Raw genomic sequence first — 22520 nt, forward strand, 5'->3', positions numbered from 1 at the left:
TCACTACCTCCCCAGGCAGTTTAGGCCCCGGCTACTCAGAGTGTGGTCCACTGACCAAGAAGCTGAGCTCTATAAAGATGCAGAGCCTCCCCACCACCTCCCCAGCCTCACCCCAGAATGACGGAATCAGAATCTGCGTTGCTGTTAACCTGGCCCTCGGGGCATTCGGGTGCATTTTAACACTGGGAAGCACAGCTGCCTTACCTTCTTTCTAAGAAGGTAGTAAGCTCACATTCGATGACTGTTTCCCAGGTGTCAGGTGCTGTGCTGACCACTACATGCATTATCTCACTTAATCTCCCAACCTATGACACGGTCTCCAGCTCCCTACCAGTCCCTGGAAGTGAGCTTCCACCTCCCTTGATCCATACCCTCTACTTCTATTAATACATCCCAAGAGCCCCCAGGCAGCTTGACTAAAACCCAGCGAAAGCTCCACCACGGGAGAAATGAGGTCCGGATTCCAGCCCGGAGATCCCATGTCTGAGGGGATTCTGGCCTCTTACCACCCCCCAAAAAAGAGAGCCCATTCCTGGTGGTGGGCAACAGTGAATTCAAACATCGTTTCTTCTTTAAAACGGCCACTCAGCTTCCACTCCCTAAGCATGGTTGGAAATCAGGAAGTGTCCCCGTCTCCTGGCTCCCCTGCCCTCGGCCCTTTGCTGAGCAGGAAGGGAGGTCGGGGTGGGGCTGCCAGGTGCACGGGTCTGGTGTCCTCCCTCAGGGGCAGAATCAAACACCTGGACGTGGTGACCCTGCTGCGAAGGATCCAGCCCCCTCTGGGCTTCGGGAAGTTCTGCCCCCACAGGGTAGCATGTAAGGTAACCAGAGCTGCCAGCGATGGGTGCCCCCCACCTGGCCTACACCCCCGGGAGGAAGAGGCACAGGGGCCCTGGGGCAGGGACACTGGCGAGGGCCCGACTGGGTGAATCATTTTAGAGCAGCCGTCTCCTGGGTCCCCGCATCCCTGGGACCTAAACTCTCAACAGTGTCTCCAATTCATCCTCCCCTCTGTCACGGAGGGCGTCCTGCTCATCCTCACCCCAGCGCCCGGTCCCCTCCCCTGCCGGGCCCCAGACCGGGTGAGGATGACCCCCTGGCTCAGGGGTCCCGGCCTGGTAGTGAGACCCCTCTCTGCACAGCGGCTGGTGGGCATGAACATGCCTCTGAACAGCGATGGCACCGTCACCTTCAACGCCACTCTCTTCGCCCTGGTCCGCACAGCGCTCAAGATCAAGACGGAAGGTGCGGGCAGTCCCCTCCTCTCAGGGGCTGAGTTTTCTAGCGGATTCTACCAGAATCTGAGCTAAAGGTCGGAATCAAGAGTCACGGGGAGAAGCAGAGGGGGGACCCAGGCCATGGCCACAACGTTCTCATGCCCCTCAGGGCACAGCGGGAGCCCCCAAATTCTGCAGGGCAAAGGTCACCAAGGCTCTGTTCCCACACAGCCGGGTCTGATGCGGGTGGGCCAGGGAGTGGCGGGGTGAGCACGGGGATGGGACCCCCCGGGATCTGCTGGACCGCCGCTGGGTTCGCACGGGGCCCCACTGAACCTGCAGGCCCCCCTGCCGGGAGGACAGACGGGATGGGAGGGGGGAGGAGATGGGGGTGTCCCTCACGCAGGGACCCAGCGGCATCGGAGCTACCGCCCAGGTGAGCAGGACCATCGCAGGCATGCAGCAGAGGAGCAGGAAGGCTGCCTGGAGGAGGCGGGACAGACCACGGGGTGTGGGGGATGGAGGGCTGCTGGGAGGGTGGAGGGGAGGATGGGAGGCGAGAGCCTCTGCAATCAGCCACTCCAGGTGCTGGGAGCCGAGGCCTGTGGGGAGTGCGTATGTGACCCGAGGGTCGGGCCGCCCCAGGGGAACAGCGATGCCCTCCCCACAAAGCAGCCGCCACAAGGGAAAACCCAGCCAACGTTTGCTGAGCGAGAGGTTCGGGGAGTGCTGGTGGCTTTGTCAAGCGCGGTTGGCTTGGCCTGTCCCTTGCCCCCAGGTAACTTCGAACAGGCCAATGAGGAGCTGCGGACCATCATCAAGAAGATCTGGAAGAGGACCAGCATGAAGCTCCTGGACCAGCTCATCCCTCCCATAGGAGGTGGGTGCCGCTTTGGGAGACCAGAGGCGGCCGAGGACAGGGGAAAGGTCGCTTCCAGGGAGCCCCATGGGAGTCTGAGAGCAGCCTGGCCCTCCGTGAATGCCTTGGGTGGATCCCATGGCAGCCATCGGGGTCACATTGGCAAGCAGAGGAGGGGGTGTGAGGGGCACCTGGACCCGGCTATGTTTGGCCTGCACGCTGACCCCAGCCTCAGATGCCCACCAGCCCCTGTTGCCCCCCCTTGCAGATGACGAGGTGACGGTGGGGAAGTTCTACGCCACGTTTCTCATCCAGGAGCACTTCCGGAAGTTCATGAGGCGCCAGGAGGAATATTATGGGTACCGGCCCAAGAAGGACACCGTGCAGATCCAGGTAAGCCCATGCCGAGCACCAGGGAGCTCCACTGCTGAGATGGTCTCGAGACTCCAGCTCCTTCTCTGTGTCCTTGGGGGCAGTGGTGGAGGCAGAGAGGGCAGGACGGAGCCGGGATGAGTAGGGGGAGAGATGACGGCTCTGGATGGAAGATGCTTCGACCTCAAGGGAAGAACCAGGAGCCCTTCCAGCCCTGGCTGCTACGACCCAAAACCCTGGTCCTGTCCCCTGAACACAAGGGAGAGATTTAGGTTAGATGAAAGCAGTGGTCTCCAAAGAGGACAGGCTTCCCGGGGGAGGGGAGGTGCTTGAGAGGACCCATTGGGTCCGCAAAGAAACGTAGAGCTTTGGGTCATCTTGCCTGTTTTTAATTTCAATTTTTTATGTTAAGTATAACGCACCTAAAGGATACATTCACAAAATATTCACGTATTTGGGCTGTGTGTTCAAAAACGTATCTCAATTTTTACTTTGAAACGATCTCACAATTTTAAAAGTTGCATGTATGATACAAAAAAAATTTCCTTTCCGAACCGTTTGAGAGTCATTCCCATCAACCCAGAACAGGTCAGCGTGTATTTCCTGCCAACAAGGGCCTTCTCCTCCATAACCCTCCTACGTAACCACGATGCAGCCACTAAAATCAGGAAACTGAGGCATTAGTCCCATGGAATCCTCAGGCCCCATGCAAGTTGCACCAGTGGTCCCAATAATGTCTTTTATGGCAAAAGGATCGGATCCAGAATCACACAGTGCGTTTAGTTGTCACGTCTCTTTAGTCTGTAGTCCCTCAGTGTTTCCTTGAAATGACCTTGACACTTTGAAGAGTCCCAGCCAGCGCGTCCCTCGGTCTGGGTTTGTGCAGTGTTGCCTCGTGACAGATTGAGGGCTTGCATCTTGGACAGGAATGTCCCAGAAGTGATGCTGCGTTGTCATTGCAAACTGTCAGGTGACACCTATCTTGCTTTGTCCCGTTGCTGGTGATATGAACTTTGATCAGCTCAAAAAATGATATAAATGTCACGTGCCATCGGAAGAGATCATTCGTCTAAAAGACTGTACTGATGAGAGGATTTCCCAGCCTGGAGGCCTAGGCGGGGGATGAAACCCCCTGTGAGGCCTAGAGAAGATGCCTTGGGAGCCATCAGGGTTTGGACTATCCCGGCGGCCAGAGCAGGAGCCCAGGGGGATCAAATGGGCAGGAGGGGGTGGGGCGGAGCTGGGCCTTCAGGGAAGCCCTGGTTGCCGGGATTAGAAACGGGGGAGGCCGTGAGAAGCAGTGCGTCCTCCCCTCCTGGCCTGGAGGGGCCACTGAGTCCCTCTCTGTCCCCAGGCCGGACTGCGGACCCTTGAGGAAGAAGCAGCCCCTGAGATCCGCCGCACCATCTCGGGAGACCTGACGGCCGAGGAGGAGCTGGAGAGAGCCATGGCGGAGGCCGCGATGGAGGAAGGGATATTCCGGGTGAGTGAGGCCCTGGCCACGCCAGTGCGTGTGCCTTCCAGGCCAGGGAGCGTAAAGGCCGCCCAGAACGGGGGGCTGAGGATACCCGCCTCGCACACCTCCCAGGACTCTGAACCAACAACCCACCTACTTGAGGTGTCACATCCTCCCCACCTTCCTCTGCCCAGCCTCCCCGGCCTCCCCTCCCCACAAGCCTGAGGCAACGTCCATCCATCCGAAGCCCCGGTTATCAGATGCCCCAGCTGCTTCCTGTCTCACCGTCCTCCCTCCTAGAGCTGGAGGGTCCCTCACGACCACCCAGCTGAACCTTCTGGGTTATTCATGAGGAAATGGAGGCCCAGAGAGACCGTCTGAATCCAGTACCACTCAGCAAGTTACTTTCGGAAGTGGGACTAGAGCCCGTCCTCCAGACTGCCTGGTTCCAGGCTCCCCGACACCCTGCATTTCCCGTCCTGGTGTCTGGTCCCCATACACTTCTTAGGGGTGTCCCATGTACCCCATCAAACTGAGAACGCCCTGAGGGCGATGGTCTCTTCTCCGGCCTCACAGCCCGCTCTGTTCTCCTCTGGCCTTGTTCCCGGCGCTGTCTGTCGTCCAGGGTGGCAGCCCCCGCGCATCCATCCCTGGTCCCTGGTCTCAGTCCCTCCCCTGTCCTCCTCGCCCCCAGAGGACCGGAGGCCTGTTTGGCCAGGTGGACAACTTCCTGGAAAGGACCAACTCCCTGCCTCCACACATGGCCAACCAGAGACCCCTCCAGTTTACTGAAACAGAGATGCAGGAGCTGGAGTCGCCCGTCTTCTTGGAGGACTTCCCTCAACATCCAAGCACCAACCCTCTTGCTCATGCCAACACCAACAATGCCAACGCCAACGTTGCCGGTGGCAACAGCAACCATGGCAACAGCCCAGCATTTTCCAGGTAGTGGTGGCAACCATCAGCCTGGCATGTAGGGGCTGGGGTGAGACTGGGCAGACATGGTTAGTGGGCTCCGGGCCTTTGGGGGCACCCCGAACTGTGGAGGGTGTGCTTTGCTTGCCTTGCGCCCTTTGGGGTCCAGCCCCCGCCTTGCTGCGCAGGAGGCCGGCCTGGACGGCAGAGACGTGTATAGCCAGCAGGGGGCAGCCTCGGGTCGGTGTCGGTCAGTGCCCAGAGGTGCTTTTCTTCCGTGGCCTTGGCGGGTCCCGGAAAGGCACACGTTGGGTTAGAAGGAGAGGGCACATCCTACGAAACCTGAATTAAGATTCAACCCTTGGCTCTGGGTTCCAGGTGGATCCCATGTCGCCAACCCAGGGCTGAATATAATCTGTGATTACATGAGTGTCAGGAAAAACAGCAGGATGAGCAGAGAGGGTCTCGGCCATAGTGGCCTATGGCCTGGGCTCCAAGCAGAGCTTCTATTCTAGACAGAGGGCCCAGGGACTGGGCGTCTCCTTGGCCCGGAGAGGCTGGGTTCCCCCGCCTCAGGAATGGGCGGGACAGGGGAGAGGCCAGGGGAACCACTACTTCCCAGGCTGGGGCTGCCTGCACCCCCTTCTGGCCTGAGACCCCTCAAATTCAGCCCACAAGTCTTGGAGGGCGCCTGCACGTGGGGTCACCGCGGTGCTGGGTGCTGTGGACGTGCAGACCCAGCCCAGCCCCCAGAGGATCGCAGTCTTGTCGGGAGAACGTGCCATGTGATCCGACTGTGACCAAATGATGTCAAAGAGTAGGTCCTGAGCAGGCAGAGGGCCCAGGACCTAACTGGTTAGGGGCATGGAGGAAGCTTCCAGAACTGTGGGCTCTGGGCGGGACACCCCGCGACCAGATGTCAGGGCTCCCGGGTGACCCACGTGCAACCGAGGTTGAGACGCAGTGTCCTCAGGGGTGTGAGGCCCGAGCTGGGCAGGTGTGGGAGGGGCCAGAGAGCAAAGGGGTGCACATCGGAGGAGAGGAGGCTGGCCACTCCACAGCGATGGTCCTAGACCCTGAGGGAAAGGGTGTGGGGACCACAGAGGGCAGGGGTGGGGGAGCCCGTAGCCCCATCAGCCGTGCTTCCATTTCAGCGTCCACTCTGAAGGGGAGCTCCCAGGGGGCACAGAGACGCCTGCCACCAGAGGAGGAGCCTCCGGCCGGCCCCAGGGGGCCCTGGGTCAGTCTCTCCTGTGCTCCCGAGGGGCTGACCTTCTCCCAGGAAGGCCTGGGGAGCCGCTCTTCCGTCCAGTTGGGGAGCCTGCGGCCGGGAGGGCTGGGGGCCTGTGGCGATGGGAACCAGCTCCTCACCCAGGCAGAGGAAGGGGGCCACCCAGGTGACTGAGGGAGCCGGGGGCGGGTGGTGCACTGTGAAAGGGCCCTCCCTGGCACGCCAGGAAGCTCGGACCCCTCCACCCCGGCTGAAGACAGCCCTGGACACACTGACACCTCAGCTCTGCCTTTCAGCAGATGACTTGGCAGCCTCTCAGTGGGTCCTGGACCGCTGTGTGTGACAGTGGGGGCCTGAGGAGGCTGGAGTTCACAGGAGACGAGGGTGCTTGTTGTGTGTACACACATGCACACACACACGCACAGTCACACGCACACACGCACAGTCACACACACGCACAGTCACATGCACACAAACACAAGATCAGCTTGGCCAAAGCTGGTCAGGCTCTGGCCCTGATCCCCTCCCAAACCCACAAGGACAGGGACCAGGGCACGTAGAGTTGGGGGGATGGGCAGTGGGGAGTCCTGCCAGGCCTGGGGTGGGCTGGGCCTCGGCATGTGTCACCCTCTAGGACCCCGAGGATCTCAGGGCGGGGCTGACTGGCCAAGGGGAGCTCTGTGGACCCAGGGCTCCCAGCAGGAGTCAGCAGCCCCTCTGGCCCTCGGCCCACCGTGCCCACAGGACCCCACAGCAAGTCCCATGGGGAGAGGCTGGAGGGACAGCTGCCCCGGAGGGCGATACCCGGAGCTCAGGCACCTGCCGCCCCCCGCCAGGTACTGGGCCAGAGGCCGGGGAGCTTTCAGTGGTAATTCAACAGCAGAAGGGACGGGACCCCTGGTCCCCCACTTCCTGGGGGTCTTGGCTGGGGCTCCCTCTGAAGAGCCGGGGCTTCCTGATCCCAGTGGGCTCCGGCATTCCTGAGGGGTCTTTGCTTCTGTGCACCTGGAACAGCTTGTGGGGACAGAGTCTCTGGTGCCCGAGGAGAGGAGCCCCACCCCAGGGTCCCTGCCCGAGGAAGCGCCCCCCAAGGATGGTTCTCCCGGGTGCCCGGCCCCAGCCATGGCCCAGCTGATCCGAGAGGTGAGGGGGGCTAGGAAGGCACTGGACTGCATCCTGGGGTGGCCCTACAATGGCCTGGGGTGGAGAGGGACTGAGGCTCCGCGGGAAGACCCACCCGGCCGCCTTTCGCGTCTGCAGGCTCTGGTTCGAGGGGGCCTGGACACCTTGGCGGCTGATGCTAACTTCGTCATGGCAACGGGCCACACCCTGGTGGAAGCCTGCCAGATGGAACTGCAGGAAGTGGAGGTGGCAGCCGCCGAGCTTCTGAAGGGACGAGAGACCCTGAAGGGTGTGGCCGGTGCCCAGGGGTGTTGGAGCCTCGCGTCCTCCCTGGGGAGCCTCGACCAGCATCAGGGCTCCCAGGAGACCCTCATTCCCTGCAGGCTGTGAAGGCCACGGGCTTAGAGCCAGCGTGGCCAAGGGTGGGGGGCTGGCGCGGGAGGGTGGGCCCAGCACGGCAGCCCCCCGTCTCAGCAACTAGACGGACAAACGGACAGGAACCACCCGCAAGGTCTGGAGGTAGATGGACAGGCCCTTCTCCTCCCCAGCAAGAGGCGTGATGGGATGGAGCTTCTGGGGTCATTCAAAGAGGCCTGATCAGTGCCAGCAGGACATTAAAGCCTCCAGGCCTGCAACAGGGCACCTGTCTCTGCTCATCTCTTTTGGGGGCCCTTCCACACCCTCCACACGTCCCCCCCCCCCGCTCCACGGAGGCCCGTCTGCGTCGTCCTCCTGCAGGAGCAGAGGGGCCACCGTGGAGGAGGCGGTGCTCCTGGACGTCCCCGGGCAGCCCCCCGGCAGGTCCCCTGCAGCCACCCTTCCCCACCGTCCTGGCCAGAGTCCACGGCCTGCCCGGCCCCAGAGCCTCAGGGGGGCCCTGCTCTCCGCCTGGGGGAGCAGGGCCCGCAGTGCCCGTCTCCCCTCCCCCCACCACCGAGGAGCAGTGAGTAACAGGATGAGGCACGGGCTGTGGCCCCCACTCCCTCCTGTGTGCCGGCTGCAGACACATCCTAGCCCCAGAGCACGGTCGCACACGGTACCCGCTCGTTCTCCAGCAGCGGGAGAGGCCAGGTTGAAGATGCCACATTGGAGGCCCAGAGAGGTGGCTCACGTGCCTGTGTCACACAGCCAGCCAGGGGCAGAGTTAGCACTGGGGTCCCACCGGGGCCCTCCCCTCTTCCCTGGGCAGACGCTCCCCCCACCATCAGCTCTCCCATTGGCCTCCCGTGCGCCTCCTGGCAACCCCGCCGCCCAGACTGGGAGCCGCACGGGGCAGGGGGATGACCCCCCTGGTGCCCTGCAGACCCAGGGTCTCCGTCAGAGGAGCCATTTCCACTTGTCTCCTCCTCAAACCTCAGCACCAGGGACCCGCCCCCACTCCACCCTCAGCAAGGCTTTGTTCCCTCCTGCACAGAGATGCCCCCAGAAGATCCCTCCCACAGCTCCCATCACCAGCCTGATGGACAGCCCGCTGTGCCCCTCACTCCCCGCCCGGCCCCCTGACCCAGCGGAAGCCCGCTCTCCTGCAGCCGGCCCTCGGCCAGCCCAGACACCGTCCGCCCCTCCTCGCTGCCCTCCTCCACCTGCACGTCCGTCCTGGCCGTCCCCCGCCGTCCAGCTACCTGCTGTCTACCTGCCGTCTCTCACCAGACTGAGGCCAAGTTCCACGAAAGCAGGAGCAGGTCCACCAGGCTGGCCCTTAACCCCAGAGCTGAGCACTTTTCAACACAGACGAGAGGCTCAATCACTGTCAGATAAATGCAGGGAAATGCTGAGAAGTGTGGCCCTGCCCTGGCTGACAGCCCGCCCGCCCAGGGTCACCTGCTCAGGGTGCAGCCTCGCGCCCTCACTGCCCAGTCCCCGGGGAGGCGGGGCAGGAATCGGCCTGCAGAGGTGCAGGCTGACTCCTCAGTTTCAGCCGCACCCAGCCAGCCGCTCAAACTGTCCCCTCCAATGCCTCCTCTTGGCGGGGAGCTGAAATAATCCACCTCGCAGCATGGCTGAAAAACTAGATAACCTGGGGCACACGTGAAAGGGCTTCGTACGCTGCAAAGGTCTATAGAAGGATGTTTCCATTTACAAGTGGGACCGGAGCATCTTATATCAATACCTAACGTGTACAGAATACCAACAATACAGCAGGCCCTGCTCCAAGCCTTCTGCATAGATTAATTATTTAATCCTCTTGATACCGAGGAAGTATCATCCTCCTTTTGCAAGTATGACACGGAGAGGACAGGTAACGTGCCCAGGGCCCCGCAGCGGGTAGGAGGGCCAAGGCGCGATTCAGCTCAGGCGACGTGGCTCCAGCCCCACAGCCCTAATGGCTGCGCCATTTGGCACGTCTGTGCGGGGCCTCCCAGCCCACGTGGCAGGTGTCCACGTGCACACGGGCTCTGAGGAAGCTTCCAGCTCTCACCCTTTCCGAGAGTTCAGGCAGTTTCCTCTGCACCGTGCAGGACATTCTAACTTGTCAGAATGTACAGAATCTTGCCTCTCCCCAGCGCCCCTTCAAATAATCGCTGGGTTTCTCCATAGAGGGCCACCAGGCCACTCAGATAAAGTACAAAAGGAACACGGGTGTGGAAGGCTGAGGGCCAGGGGCCATGGGGGGAGCAGGCAGGCCCCTCCTGTCAGCCGGGCCATCCGACAGAGCCAGTGTCCAGAGGGGCTGGTAGGCCACCTTCTGTCGCCTGGGGGCACTGGCCAGGGCGCTGTCTGCTGCACGCCTAGCTTCTCTTGGCCAGTTCCCTGCAGACTTGGGATCCCGCTGCTGGTGGGTGGGGGCAGGGGGAATCTGTCAAACGGGGTGGGGTGCAGCTTGGGGGAGGGGTGGGCACTGAGCCTCATGCCAGGTGTGGGGACCGGGGGAGCCATCCTTGCCTTCTGGAAGGTGCGGAGCTCAGTTGGAGCATCTCTGGACCAAGGAGGCTGGGCTCGGTTCCAGGCCCTCCTCAGAGCAGGGGGTGCCCCAGCTGTGGCCCCAGTGCGTTTCCAGGCCCGGCTCTGGATGGGGCCGAGAGGTCCCTGAAGCAGGGGCGTGGCTGCCCTCTGCAAGGTGAAGGAGCACCGCCTTGGAGCTGGACCCGTGCGGCCCCCAGTCCCTCCACCTGCCTCCGTGCTCCGATGCGAGGCGCTCACAGACCCTTTCAAGCTTCTGCCCGTCCTCCTGTACAATGGGGATAAACTCCTACGTGCAGGCTGCTGGAAGGTGTGAAAGTGACCTTGGAAGGGCCCAGCCCTCGGTGAGCAGCTGCTGTTTTGATTCTGTCAGATGCTGGCTGCAGAAAAAGCCAGAGGTTACGACGGCAGGAGGCTGAGTGTCTCACAGGATGCCGGGCAGCTCGGCTCTCAGCCCAGCATCTCAGCGTCGGGCCTGGTCCCCCCACAGGCCCTGCAGTTCTTAGCCGTAACCCTCGGGTGTGGAGGCTGGCTCCACGGGTCACTAGAAAAGGCACCGACAACCCAGAGCTAACCTTGACCCCTTTTCTGGCATCTGATCCCAGTAACACACCACTCCTGCCTTGGGACTGACAGCTTATGGTGGCAAGTGACACTCTCCACTGCACCAAGGTTCCTGCTGCCGTTTTACTGATGAGGTGCCTGAGGGGCAGGGTCTCCCAGCTGGAAGGGGCAGGGCTGGATTTGTCCCCAAGCTTTCTCATCCCATTGCTTCTTTTTCCTGTGCCATGCTGCCGTCTCCTAAATGGAACTTAAATCCAGTTTAGTAAGCCAGGGAACAGAAGCATTTTAAAAGAAGCCTGCCATAAATACATAGGGCAAAATAATAATTCTCGTGTCGAACACGAATTCAAAACGCTAGGATGTCAGAGCAGCATGTGGAGGGTCAGATGCAGGGATTTGGAGGATTCAGAGGAGGGAGAGCTGAGGGCTGTTTGTTTAAATAAAATGATCAGCAGAGGAGATTCCACCGTGTTAAGAAAGGAAACCAAGACCCAGAGGAGGAAAGGGCCGTGGAGCCCAGCGTCCGAGTCCGTGCGAGGAGCCCGGTTCCAGAAGGAGGCCAGTGAGACCTGCAGACCCAGCCCAGCCCACTTCTAGTCGTGGGCCCTTTAAAATATCTCCACCAGGGCTTCCCTGGTGGCGCAGTGGTTGAGAGTCCGCCTGCCGATGCAGGGGACGCAGGTTCGTGCCCTGGTCCGAGGATCCCACATGCCGCGGAGCGGCTGGGCCCGTGAGCCATGGCCGCCGAGCCTGCGCGTCCCGAGCCTGTGCTCCGCAGCGGGAGAGGCCACAACAGTGAGAGGCCCGCGTACCGCAAAAAAAAAAATTAAAAAATAAAATAAAATATCTCCACCAGCGGTGTCCTCATGCAGAGAATGGTAACAGCTGACATCATCAAGGCCGGTTCATGCCGTGCCTGAAGGACGCAATATCACATTTAGCCTTCGCAACACCGTCCAGGAAGTGGGTATTGCTGTTGAGCCCATTCCGGGAAAAGCCAAGTCAATTACCCACTAAGAAGCAGTGAGGCCAGGTGTCCCACAGGGGCCTACACGCTGCTCTTGAGCTGCCGGCGCCCCGTAGTATCAGGAGGATCGCAGGACAATCCCTGACCCAATCCCACCCCTTCCGCTACCGATCTGGCCCAAGCCCCTTCCCACACCCTGCCAAGCGCCCGTCCAAGCCCACGCAGCCCGACGCGCTCAGCTCCCCTCTGCACCCGGTGGCCCTCCGTCCTCCGCCTCAGCCGGGCCCCTCTGATGGCCCCAGGAAACTCTGCCAACTAGAGAAGGCCACTCGCCACCCGGTTCCACAAGAATGAAGTCACTGATGCTGCGTCGCCGACCTTCGACCTTCGACACCCCCTGAAAGGAGATCAGAGCCATGAGGCTCTCCCTGCTTTGTGAGGAACCGGCAGAACAGGCCTTCAGAGAGTTATGTAGTTTCAGATTTGATGAGCCCAACTTCGTGCATCTTCTCATACCTAGAAAAGCACTAAAATCATCATTGGAAACATCCGTTCCTGGTGACCAGCAGCCCCTAACCGAGAGGTGTGCCTGAGTGCACGGCCCCCTTTTCCAGATCACATACATGCTGACTCCCCCCTACAGAGCTATGGAGAGCCTGTCTCCCGGGCTGCAGTCCTCAGTAAGTCCCCAAACAAAACTGAGCTCACAGCTCCCACATCGTGTGCTTTTTTATTCAGTTGATGACTCTAAGCACTCCCTTTTAGTGTAGCACTTGTTACATTGTATCATAACTAGGACACTACAGCTTGTTTTCTTCCAAGTATACAGTGTTTCCCAAAGGTAGTAGATTTCTTTATCAACTTTGTATCCCCAGCAAGGAAAAAAGGAAGGAAGGAAGAAAGGAAGAGAGGGAGGGGGGAGGGGGGGAGGGCAACCGCCAGAGACACACTAAGTAAACTGCTAGACAACAGGCATTAGATGAATCGCTTGAAATGGCCAACATTCTGCCCCTTTGGTCTACAAATCGGCCATCTGACAATATTTAACCTACTACAATGAGGGTGGGTTTCCCCACTGCCCAGCACCACAAGCCCACCCCTGCCCCTCTGGGGAACAGAGCCCCGCCTTTCTCTTGGGGGCTGTGTATATGTGTCCTGACGTCCTGATCACACACATCGGTTGGGAGAGAGTCTCACAAGGTGGGCGCCAGGTCAGGGCTGTTCTCGAGCAGCGTGCAGGCCCAAACTGAGGGGGGCGCTCCGGCACCTGTCACCACTGAGGGGCCCCCTCTGAGAGGGGGCCATGAGGAGAGTCTGCAGGGGGGCCCAGCGGCTTCTGCACCAGGCACTGTGAGTTTAACTGTCTCTCTGGGAGGCACCCCTCCTCTGCCAGACCCAGGGGCACTCATCAGTCTGGCCTGGGGGTGGGAGGCAGACCTGGGCGCCCCTCCCCTCCGCATTCGTGCTAGTTCAGGTCCTGACTTAGATCCCCGAAGGCCCCCCAGGGCGGGCCTTCTCCTGGGATCCTCCAACCCAGGTTGGAAGTCAAAGAGGAAGGAAGTTCTTTCAGGCTCTCCACGCCCTCCCTCCTCCCTAATCCCCTCGAGGCAAAGAGTCCCCACTGTCAACTGGCACAGGAGTCAGGAATGGGGGGTGCCCCCCCAGGGACTCAAGAGATAATTTCACCTCAGGCCGATGCAGGCTGTCACGGTCAAAGGGCCTTTGAAATTCCCCTAAAATTGTCCTGTGAGATTCAGCACACACACCACCTGGGGCGCTGGCACCCAAGACTGTCCACAAAATCCTCCATCTGGCTGCATGTTTGGCGAGCTGGCACTTTAGAGGTTAATCCTGCGTGATCGTCCTCCACCACCTCCTCTCCTATTTTTAATGTGCTAAATGCTCCTTTGCTGGCCACTGGCTCTGCAGCTTTTGGGTGAAGCAAATATCTATTAAAACCCAGGGAAAGGATGCTCCGTCTGGGACAGAAATCCATAGCTCCCGGGCAGGGTGGGGTTATCTGTTAATTTCACGAGAGGAAGCGGGAGGGGATGGCTCCTCTCGGGCCCTGGCTAGGGCCGTCTCCCCCTCCTCACCAGGTGGGGCGGGGGGGTCCACCCCCACGCCTCGTCTCTCCGGGTCCCCAGGCCTGTGGCGTCACCTGGTCTCTGGCTCCCCCAGCGCGGCTTCTGGCTGGTGTCCACCCTCCTTCTCTACATCCACCTTCCCTCTCTGTGCTCCTAATTCCCCACCACTGTCCTCCTGCTGGCGGAGGGGGACCCTCAGTGAGCCCACAGGCCACATGGGGCCAGGCAGAGGGCTCAGCTAACCTTCAGGTGGCCAGGACTCCAGGTGACTGTCCTAGTGACCCGGGTAAGTCACCAGCCGCTCTGCATCTCTGTGTGAGCAATGAAGTCAGAGCAAGTGACCTCTTTTAAAGTCAGTTTGTTGAGTGATAATTAACTTATAATAAACTGAACATAAAGTACACAGCTGGATTGTTTCTGAAAAATGTCTACCCCCGTGGCGCTGCCAGCGCCACCAGGATAATAGCTATGCCCACCACCCCCATGATTTCTCGGCGCCTGTTGGTGACCTCTCCCCCGCCCCTCCCGACTCTGTTAGAGACCTTCCCCCAACCAGGCACCCGCTGGGCCGCTCGACGGCTCGGGTTGCACTTTCTAGATTTTCACTTCACTGGACATACAAGGCACGGGCTCTTCTGGGGCTGGCGTCTGCCACTCAGCACAGTTATCCTGCGGTTCATCCGCGCCCTATCATGTACCGGTGGTCCTGTCCCTTTCATTGCTGAGTAGCGTCCATTGTGCGATACTCCACATTTACCCTTTCATCCCAGTTTGGCGCCGCAAAAAGCTGCTAGAACATCCACATCCGAGTCTTTGCGGCAGGTGGCAGCTCCGCAGCTGCCGAGGCCCCACCATCCTTTTCCTCCACAGGGATCCGACTCAGGAGGAAGCAGGAAACCAGCTTGCTTGGGTTTGAACCCCGCTCTGCCCCTTGGCTCTGCCCTTGTGGTGCGACCTTGGGCAACTCTCGGTGTCCTTCGTTTTACGGGGATGATAGCTGCTCCCAGCGCCCTGGGGAGCTGTGAGCCGTACAGGTTGGCCCAGCTCTGAAGCGCTCTGCATGGCACCAGGCACCACATTCAGAAACGGCAGCTGTTGGTACACTGCCTCTGACAAGTTGGATCTGTCTGGGGTCTCTGGGCAGTTACCCAACCCTTTGCGGCAGCCTTATTTCAGTGAGGGCTGAGGGAAAGAGTGACTTGAGCAGGGCCAGGCTTCACGACCGTTCCTCGGCAGGCAATGGGCAGTGGTACTGAAAGGCCCTGGGATTTTTCTAATTGCTTTTCTTAGTGGTTCCTGAGGACCGCTGAGGGAAGCTCAGCACAGCGGCCAGAGGTGGATGGGAAACCACGCTCCTTTGGTGAGTCCCCAGGAGCCAGTAATCTGCAAACATCATGGGGGTGGAGACAGGTGGAGCAGAGAGGCTGCTACCCCCTTCTACCTGCCCACAAGGCTCCGTGCAGCACGGAGACCAGAAGCCCAAAGGGGCATCTGTGAGTCCGAGGTGGGCAGCTAGAGCCCTGGGAGGCTCTGGGCCCTCAGGCATCTTTCCAGGCCAGAATTCTGGCTCTGTGCCTTACTAAGGACATTAGTTCGGGTAGGGTGGGCTTTGCCAAGGTAACACGCAAGCTCGTAATTTCAGTGGCTCAACACAATGAAAGTTCATTCCTCGCGTGCGCTCTAAACAACGTCAACTTGTGTGCTGTGCCAGGGGCGCAGAAAGCTTCCACCTACAAGCGATACATGTGAGTTCTGCTCACATTTCATTGGTCAAAGGAAGTCACAGGGCCACGGCTAACACCAGAGTGAGGACATGCCGGCCTGCCCTGTGCCAGAGGCAGAGGGCCGGAAATATGTGGTCGAGGCGCTAATGACCACGACACTAGCCAAGTGACCTCTGAGCCCATTTCCTCTTCTGCAAAATGAGGACAATGACGGTATTTGCCTCACAGACTGTTGTGAGGATTATAAAAAGCACATGTAACCCCCTCGGCACAGGGCAGCCCTGGGGTGAGTAAAATGAAATTCAGATGCCAGGTGGCCCCCAGGGAGGCTGAGCCCAGGGGCATCCATGCTCTGCAGAGGGCTCCCACCTCTGCAGACACGTACCCGGCTCCCGGTGCCCCTCCACTGAGCAGCCTGCAGAGGCTGGAAACTCTCCTCCTCCCAGATCAACAAGGACCCCCTTGGGTAGGCAGACCTCACCGCCACACCCCCTGCTCCCAGCCTCACCCACACTCATCTCTGACTTCCTGTCAGTCTTTATGACAAATTCGCCTTCTGTCCAGTCAGAGGACAGGGGCACATAAAACAAGGGATGGAGATTCTACTGGAAATGAAGGAAATTCATTTCTATCCTGTGCAGGGCCTTGTGCTGGGTGCTCCACCCAGGTTACCCCTTTTTGACCTCATAATAGACCACGATGAGGGGGTGTGTGACCGTCCTCGTTTTGAGCTTAGGGAACTTGCCCAGGTCACACAGCTTCAAGTGGCAGAGCTGGACCTGAACCCAGATCTCTGTGACTCTGGCTTCCGGGCTGTCTTCTGTTATTTTGTGCAGACTTTACTTTTACGCAAATCATGAGCTCACACACAGCCCAGGCTCGGGTGTTCGGCCTTCGGGTCCTATCACTCTGTGGTGGAAACTGCCCCCTCTGCGGCTTTTAGTGCCAGATCAGAGGCTTGCTGTGTGACTCTGGACAAGTTTCTTCACCTCTCTGGGCCTCAGTTTCCTCACCTGAAGATGACGCTGTTGAACTAGATGACCTTAGGGACCCTAGGATTCTGGGACATTGAGGCTGCCCATACCTGCTCCCGCCTTTGGCTCTAACACCGTATTAGAAAGCACTGCAGAGAGGAATGGACGAAGATCCCGTATTTGAGGTTACGTGGTGTATTAAACCCTCACCAACATCTGAAACCAAAAATAGTGTGTTGCTGTTGTTGTTTTTTAAAAAGACTGTCGGGTATTTGTAATCCACAGCAGTTCTCTCTTTCTTGCTATTTATAACAAATTCTGGTTTCCTCTATGGCTAAGTCTGTCTCCTTCCATAACAGAGGAAGTCAGGCTGCGCCCTCGCTGAGCAGAGGTCCCCACGTCTGCACCCCAGTAGGCCCTCTCTGGGGTTCGGAGCTCCTGCTGGCTAGCAGGACTGGGCTCTGTCTCTGGCTGGGCCACCTGCCAGCAGGGTGGGCTAAGGCCTTATCTCCCAGGAACCCAGCCGGGCAAGGCTGGGGGCTGCAGCTGGAGGCCGGGAGCTCTGCATCCTGCACGCCCAGAACTCCAGGTCAACGCTCAGATACTTCCTCCAAATGCCAATGCCTGGTGCTAATGCTAAAGAAGAACCACAGAAAGGGACTCAAGTAAAGGCCACCATCAGGGAGCTTTCTAGGGCTTAAGGGTATCTCTTAGGTGTTTTGATTTGTTACTGTAGGGTTGAGAACCAGGCCGACCTGAGAGATCTGGGCCAGATGGCTGCCCCCAGGTGCTGCCGGAGTATTGTCACCGCAGTAGCTTGGGAGCCTCCTGCCGCGGAGCTCCCCTCACAACTCCCCAGGGTCCCATCTGCCCAGACGCCCACTGCTCCCATGAGGAGAGAAGATGGAGGCCCAAGACGCCTGGGGGAGGGCCTCGGCTCGGGACAAGAGCTGAGGCTCAAACTGCAGTCCAGTAGGGGGTAGGATGGGGCCAAACACAGGGGAGCGCGTGCGTGCGTGCGTGCGTGCGTGCGTGTGTGTGTGTGTGTGTGTGTGTGTATAAGAGGGGGGAGATACGCATGCAGGCAGCTGATGCGGAGAAGCCTCAGGGTTTGGGAAGGAGGGAAGGGAAGAGGGGCAGCGGGAGGAGGGGGTGGGGTGAGAACACACCTGAGGAGGAAGCACGGCTGTGCTGAGGCTGGACACCCACTAAGAGGGCGGGCGCCCTCCTAGGCTTCCCCTGACCCTGTAACTAAATCTGCCCAGGCTGTGGTTTAGGCCTCTTTACTACCCCTTGGATCCCCATCTGACCTCCTCGCCTCGGGACAGCAGCTCCAGGAGTCTGGACATCTAGCTGCCCTGTTGCTCCCTGGTGGCCCAGGAGGGAGCTGCCCTGAGGCCCTGACCTCTAGGAGGCCTGACCTTCCATCCCATGTGCCTCCCTGCTCCTCCTGGCTCGACACCCTGTGACCTGGAGGGATGGGGGGGTGGGGGTGGGGAGACAGCGGCTCTGGCGCCATTTCCCAGCAGTGAAACTGTGAGTCAGAAGGTCACCTACTCTCGGAAATCAGAGGGGACCTCTGGAGGCAGGAAACCAGAGTTGGGCCCCGGAGAAGCCCAGAGTCTGGTGGGCAGGAGAGCAGCTTTGCAAAATGCAACGTTGTCAAAAAGAAAAAAAATGCAACGTTGTCATCCTAGAGCACAAGCCTGGAACACAAGCTGGGGAGCTGTGCTCCCTGGGCAGCTGCTCGGAGGTGATCTGGGAGCCTGGAACCGGACACATGAGGTCAAATCCTGGGTCTGTTGCTTATATGCTGGGTGAGATTCAGTGTCCCTGTCGGCAAAACTGGAAAAGAATAAAGCCTAGCTCACAAGGCGATGAGCGTGAAATGAGAACGTGCATGAAAAGTACCTCGTCTGTGTAGCTGGTCCCTAAAGGTTAGTCTCCTCCCCACCTTATCTTGGTTGGAAGAGAACGTGCAGGATCTCACTCAGCACCCTGCTGGCCTCCTGCTCTGGCAGGAGTAACCTACTGGCCCCAGAAAGACCTTCCTCTAGGTTCAAATGCTAGTGAAAGGTGCAGGATCCCCCCAGACCTCCCCCATTCCCCTGCCCCTCCTCCACCCTGGGGCACTGCTGGTGGCGCTGCTCTTTTCCATCAGGACTGGGTAGGGAGTAGGCGGTGTTGATTTGCTGTTGAAATGTGCCCTAGAAATTATCTTTATTTTTTGGTTTGACCATAGTAGGTCAAACCAAACTGGGATCTGGGCTACAGACGGAGCAGTTATCTGTGGGTTGGTTGGGGGAGGGAAAGAAAGGGGGATGGCACCAAAGATGCATCCTCAGCCCCTAACCCGTACCCTTTCCAAAATCTCTGGCATGGTTTCATCATCTGTGGGTGATGCAAGAGGCTTAGAGTCAGACTCCCCTTCCTCCCCCGCCGCCCCCCCCGCCCCCCTAGAGCGCTCCTTCCACATCTGGAGCTGCAGCTGGGTCCTCCTCTTGGGCTCTTTCCAGGGAGGGAGCTGGTTGAAGTGGGCGGGGGCGGGGACGGCAGCTGGTGAGGGGCCCCGTGAATGGCCCCAATGTTGGGAGCTGGGGGGCAGGGAGAAGGGGCCGGGCTCAGATGGAGGGCAGAGGGACTGGAAAGGCCGCTGTGACTTCCCACGGCACTGGCCACCCCCAGCACTGCCCCGTGTGTCAACTTCCCGGGGCTCCCCGTGTCCTTTACACCCTCCACACCCCCTTCCCACTCACCTCCGCACAACCTCTACCCAGGTGCCCGGAGCTGAGTGCCCCCTTTGTTCCCTGTCTCCCTGGGGCAGATCAGGCCTCCCACATTGACCCTCTGCCCCCATGGCCACTACAAGCGGAGTGTGAGCCAGCCGGGGAGAGGGGTTATCTGTGGGTCACAAAGGTCACTGGAGCCTCCGTGGTCTCACAGAAGGGACGGTCCGTCTGGCCGGGGATCAACCCAAAGATGAACTTTAAAACGCTGCAGGGTGTAGGTGGAGGGAATTTTAGTTAGACACTAGCAAGAATCCCCCTCAATAAAGGTTGGCAAATTCACTGGAATAAATGCAGAAGGGAGGCTTTCTGGGTGCTTTCAGAATACAAACCGCCAGGCGCTGTGGGACCCTTTGCAGAGAAGTGCTGGGCCCCGAGACCCGGGTTCTTACCCTGGCTTAGCCACTAACTCCTGTGTAACCTCGGTAGTTCCCCTCTCTGCGTCCCGGCTTCCGCATTAATGGGCTGGGGTCCCACCGAGGCTGAGGGTCTGCGGCTCCGGGGTCCGAGGCTCCGGCGCGGTCAGCTCCTCGGCCCGCGTCCCTCCGCGACCCCCAGGCCACCCAGCCAGGCCCCCAGCAAACGCGTGGACATGAGGCGAGGGGTTCCTTTAAAGGCTTCCGCCCCGCCCCTGCTGCCAGCTCGGGCTTTCGATTGGTGCAGCAGGCTCGGGGGTGGAGCTAGGGGCGGAACCGGGGCTGGTTCGGGGCGGAGCCTCCTCCGGGCCGGCCCCCGCCCCCTTTGTTCGTGCGGCGGCGGGAGGCGCTGCGGGGCTGGAGGTGCGCGCGCGGGAGCCGCGCCGTGGGGAGCGGGTCGCGCCCGGGCTGTCAGCTGGCTCCGCGCCGCCGCCCGATGGCTCGAGGGGGCGCGCGGGCCCGGCCCCGGGGATCCTCCGCCGGCCGCGGGTGAGCCCTCCGCCGGCCGCCCGCGAGCATGTCACCTCCAGCCGCCGCAGCCTCCGTCCGCAGCGCCCGCGCCCTCGCCTCTCGCAGCCGCAGCCGCAGCCGCAGCCGCCGCCCGGGACATTGGCCCCCAAGCCCCCGCCCCTGATCGACGCGGGACCCGGCGCCGAAGCACCATGGCGGGCCAGGGGGACTGCTGCGTCAAGGTGGCCGTCAGGTAGGACGGGCGGGGCGCGTGCGCGGAGGACTCGGCTTTGTCTCGCGTGGGCGCGGGGCGGGGGTCCGGGGGTCCCGGGGAGCCGCTCGACCCGCAGTCGGCGTCCGTGGAGGTCGGGCTGGCCAGGCTGGAGGGCGCCGCGTGCTGGCCCGGCCCCCGCAGGGATCGGCGGCCCCGCGGGCGGCTGGAGGTGGCTTTGTTTGGGTGGTAATTTCGGGTCCCTCTTGGGAGCCCTTAATGATCAGAAAATCGAATAAACAAGGAAATCCGGTATTTCACACCCAGCCCTGGCCCAGGCCGGAGCGTCTGTGTGTTTCCTCTTCGCCTCCCCACAGGCTGCTGTCTAATGCGGGCACATTGGATGGGGGGAAATTTCCCTGCATCCACCCTAGCCGGCTGGTCCTGCGCTCTTGGTCCAGCTGGGGAGGCAGCACGTCGCCCCCGGGCCGGTTCCGCAGACAAAGATCGAGTGCTGCACGGATGGAAGGGCTGGGATGGGGCCTTGGCCCTCCTTGGGGAGTCCAACGCTTTGGAGAGAAGCCTGCCGGCCCTGTCCCAAGAGGGGCTGCGTCTGGGGAGGGAGGATGGGGTGTCTCCGAGGTTCTACCTCTGAGAGGGCAGGATGCTGTGACGCTGATGCCCATACTTAGGCCTTCAGACAGAACTGAGTGGGACAGGGCCACATGGACTTACTTGAGACTTGAAGGGACATAGAGGCAGAAGTGAGGTGGGCAGAGGACAGGGCACCTGGAGGTGCGGGGCTTTGTGTTGGGTGGGGACACTTCACGCCATGTCACTCCTCCATTTTTGATTTGGACTTTTCTCTTTGAGGGGGTCTGATGGTGGGAGAGTGCCAGTCTGGGACTGGTCACCAATGAAGGGATGGTGGAGGACATCATTCAGCCCTGTGTGATGGGGGTGGGAGTCTGAGTCCGGGTCTAGGGTGGGTCTGAGCAGGTCTCTGGTTTCCCTGGGTTGTAGATGACCCAGATTCCAGGATTCCAGGGCAGTCACTCGGAGATGACTATGGAAAACACCCCAGGGCAGGTGCCGTCACCCCACCCCCCCCACTAGCCACCTGGCCAGCCCTCTGCAGCCCGGAGAGGGTCCGGGGACTGCTGACCACAGCTCTAGGGTTGCGGGAGGGAGACCGAGGTGCCCTCCTCCCACGTCCCTGGCTGCACTTAGAGCATCACTGGGCACAGGCTTGTTGGCTCCGGACAGCCTGAGACAAAGAGGAGCCCCAAAGGTGCCTGGTGGGCTGGCTGGGCGGGGCCAGGCTGCTGCGTGGCTGACTGTGCAGCAGGATCCTCTGGGGGGGCGAGGGCGAGGGCACGGTGTGGGTGGGAGTGTGGGAGTGGGAAATGTAAATAAGACAGCTGCAGCAGAGTGGGAGAGCCTGGGAGCATCATAAAAGGAAACTGTGAACCGGGGCTGGGAAGGAGGGCACTTGGGGCGCCCCTCCCAGGGGGCTTTCCTTTAGACTCCATCTTACCCGAGAGAGCCAAACAAAGCCCCCCGCCCCCCGCCAGCAGGGCCCCCAGGCTAGACTGGGGCAGCGTAAGATGTGGGAAAGCCCATGGCCTTGGCACCTTGTGCAGAGTGAGGAAGAGCTGGTGCTCCTTTGCCACCACCGCCAGAAGTTCCCGGGACCCTTCCCGCCCAGAGGGCACTGTGCCTGCCCACTGCTCCGGCTCTGCTTCCACGGAGATTGCCCTGGGGGCAGCCGGACGCCCCCACTCCTTGCCTCTGTGGCTGATCTGGATGGAGGGGTGGAGAGATTTGAGCATCAGAAGAGCCGGGCTTTCAGGGCCTCCTGGAAGGTGAAGGCCCCACCCACTCCTCCCCTCCCACCCCAGCCCAAGCGCCCAGCCAGGCACACGCCAGACCTCCATGCGCAGCTGGCCGTGGAGGGCAGACAATGCCTGGACAGAGCCCAGTTTCTAATCACAAAGCTGAGGACAGGACCTGGCTTGGGCTGGGGCTGGGACGGGGAGCAGATGGTGCCACTGGGGGGCTGTAGGGGAGAATTCTCCGGGCTTTGGGGTCCCCTTCAACCCCCCACTCCCACCCTCGGCAATCGCTTGTCCCACTTAAAGGACTGGGTGGTGGGCTGGAGTAGCGTAGAGCGTTGCTGGGAAGAGCCAAGGCTTTGGAACTGCCAAGAGTCTAGCCCAGCACCGCGCTGAGCTGTCTTTTTGGAAACCCTTTCTTATATCTAACTGA

General features: G+C 60.5%; 2 protein-coding genes across 3 annotated transcripts in view; both read left to right on the top strand.

Annotated features, from left to right (window-relative positions):
- Positions 1–7562, top strand: part of CACNA1S (calcium voltage-gated channel subunit alpha1 S) — a gene marked incomplete at both ends in the record, with an annotated part of 59686 nt that extends 52124 nt beyond the window's left edge. Inside the window, 10 exons of the mRNA XM_081225318.1 lie at positions 725–821; positions 1143–1245; positions 1996–2097; positions 2345–2469; positions 3803–3931; positions 4599–4849; positions 5974–6059; positions 6795–6886; positions 7065–7193; positions 7311–7562. Coding sequence (XP_081081444.1) covers positions 725–821; positions 1143–1245; positions 1996–2097; positions 2345–2469; positions 3803–3931; positions 4599–4849; positions 5974–6059; positions 6795–6886; positions 7065–7193; positions 7311–7562 — 1366 coding nt within the window. The remainder of the gene's footprint in view (positions 1–724; positions 822–1142; positions 1246–1995; positions 2098–2344; positions 2470–3802; positions 3932–4598; positions 4850–5973; positions 6060–6794; positions 6887–7064; positions 7194–7310) is intronic.
- Positions 7563–19963: 12401 nt separating this feature from the next.
- KIF21B (kinesin family member 21B) overlaps positions 19964–22520 on the top strand; it is a 44166-nt gene continuing 41609 nt past the window's right edge. For both annotated transcript variants that reach the window (XM_081224614.1, XM_081224615.1), the window contains exon 1: positions 19964–20294. In XM_081224614.1, coding sequence (XP_081080740.1) covers positions 20254–20294 — 41 coding nt within the window. In that variant the 5' untranslated portion in view covers positions 19964–20253. The remainder of the gene's footprint in view (positions 20295–22520) is intronic.

This window comes from Mesoplodon bidens (assembly GCF_964165515.1).
Source record: "Mesoplodon bidens genome assembly, chromosome: 2".
Classification (NCBI taxonomy): Eukaryota; Metazoa; Chordata; class Mammalia; order Artiodactyla; family Ziphiidae; genus Mesoplodon; species Mesoplodon bidens.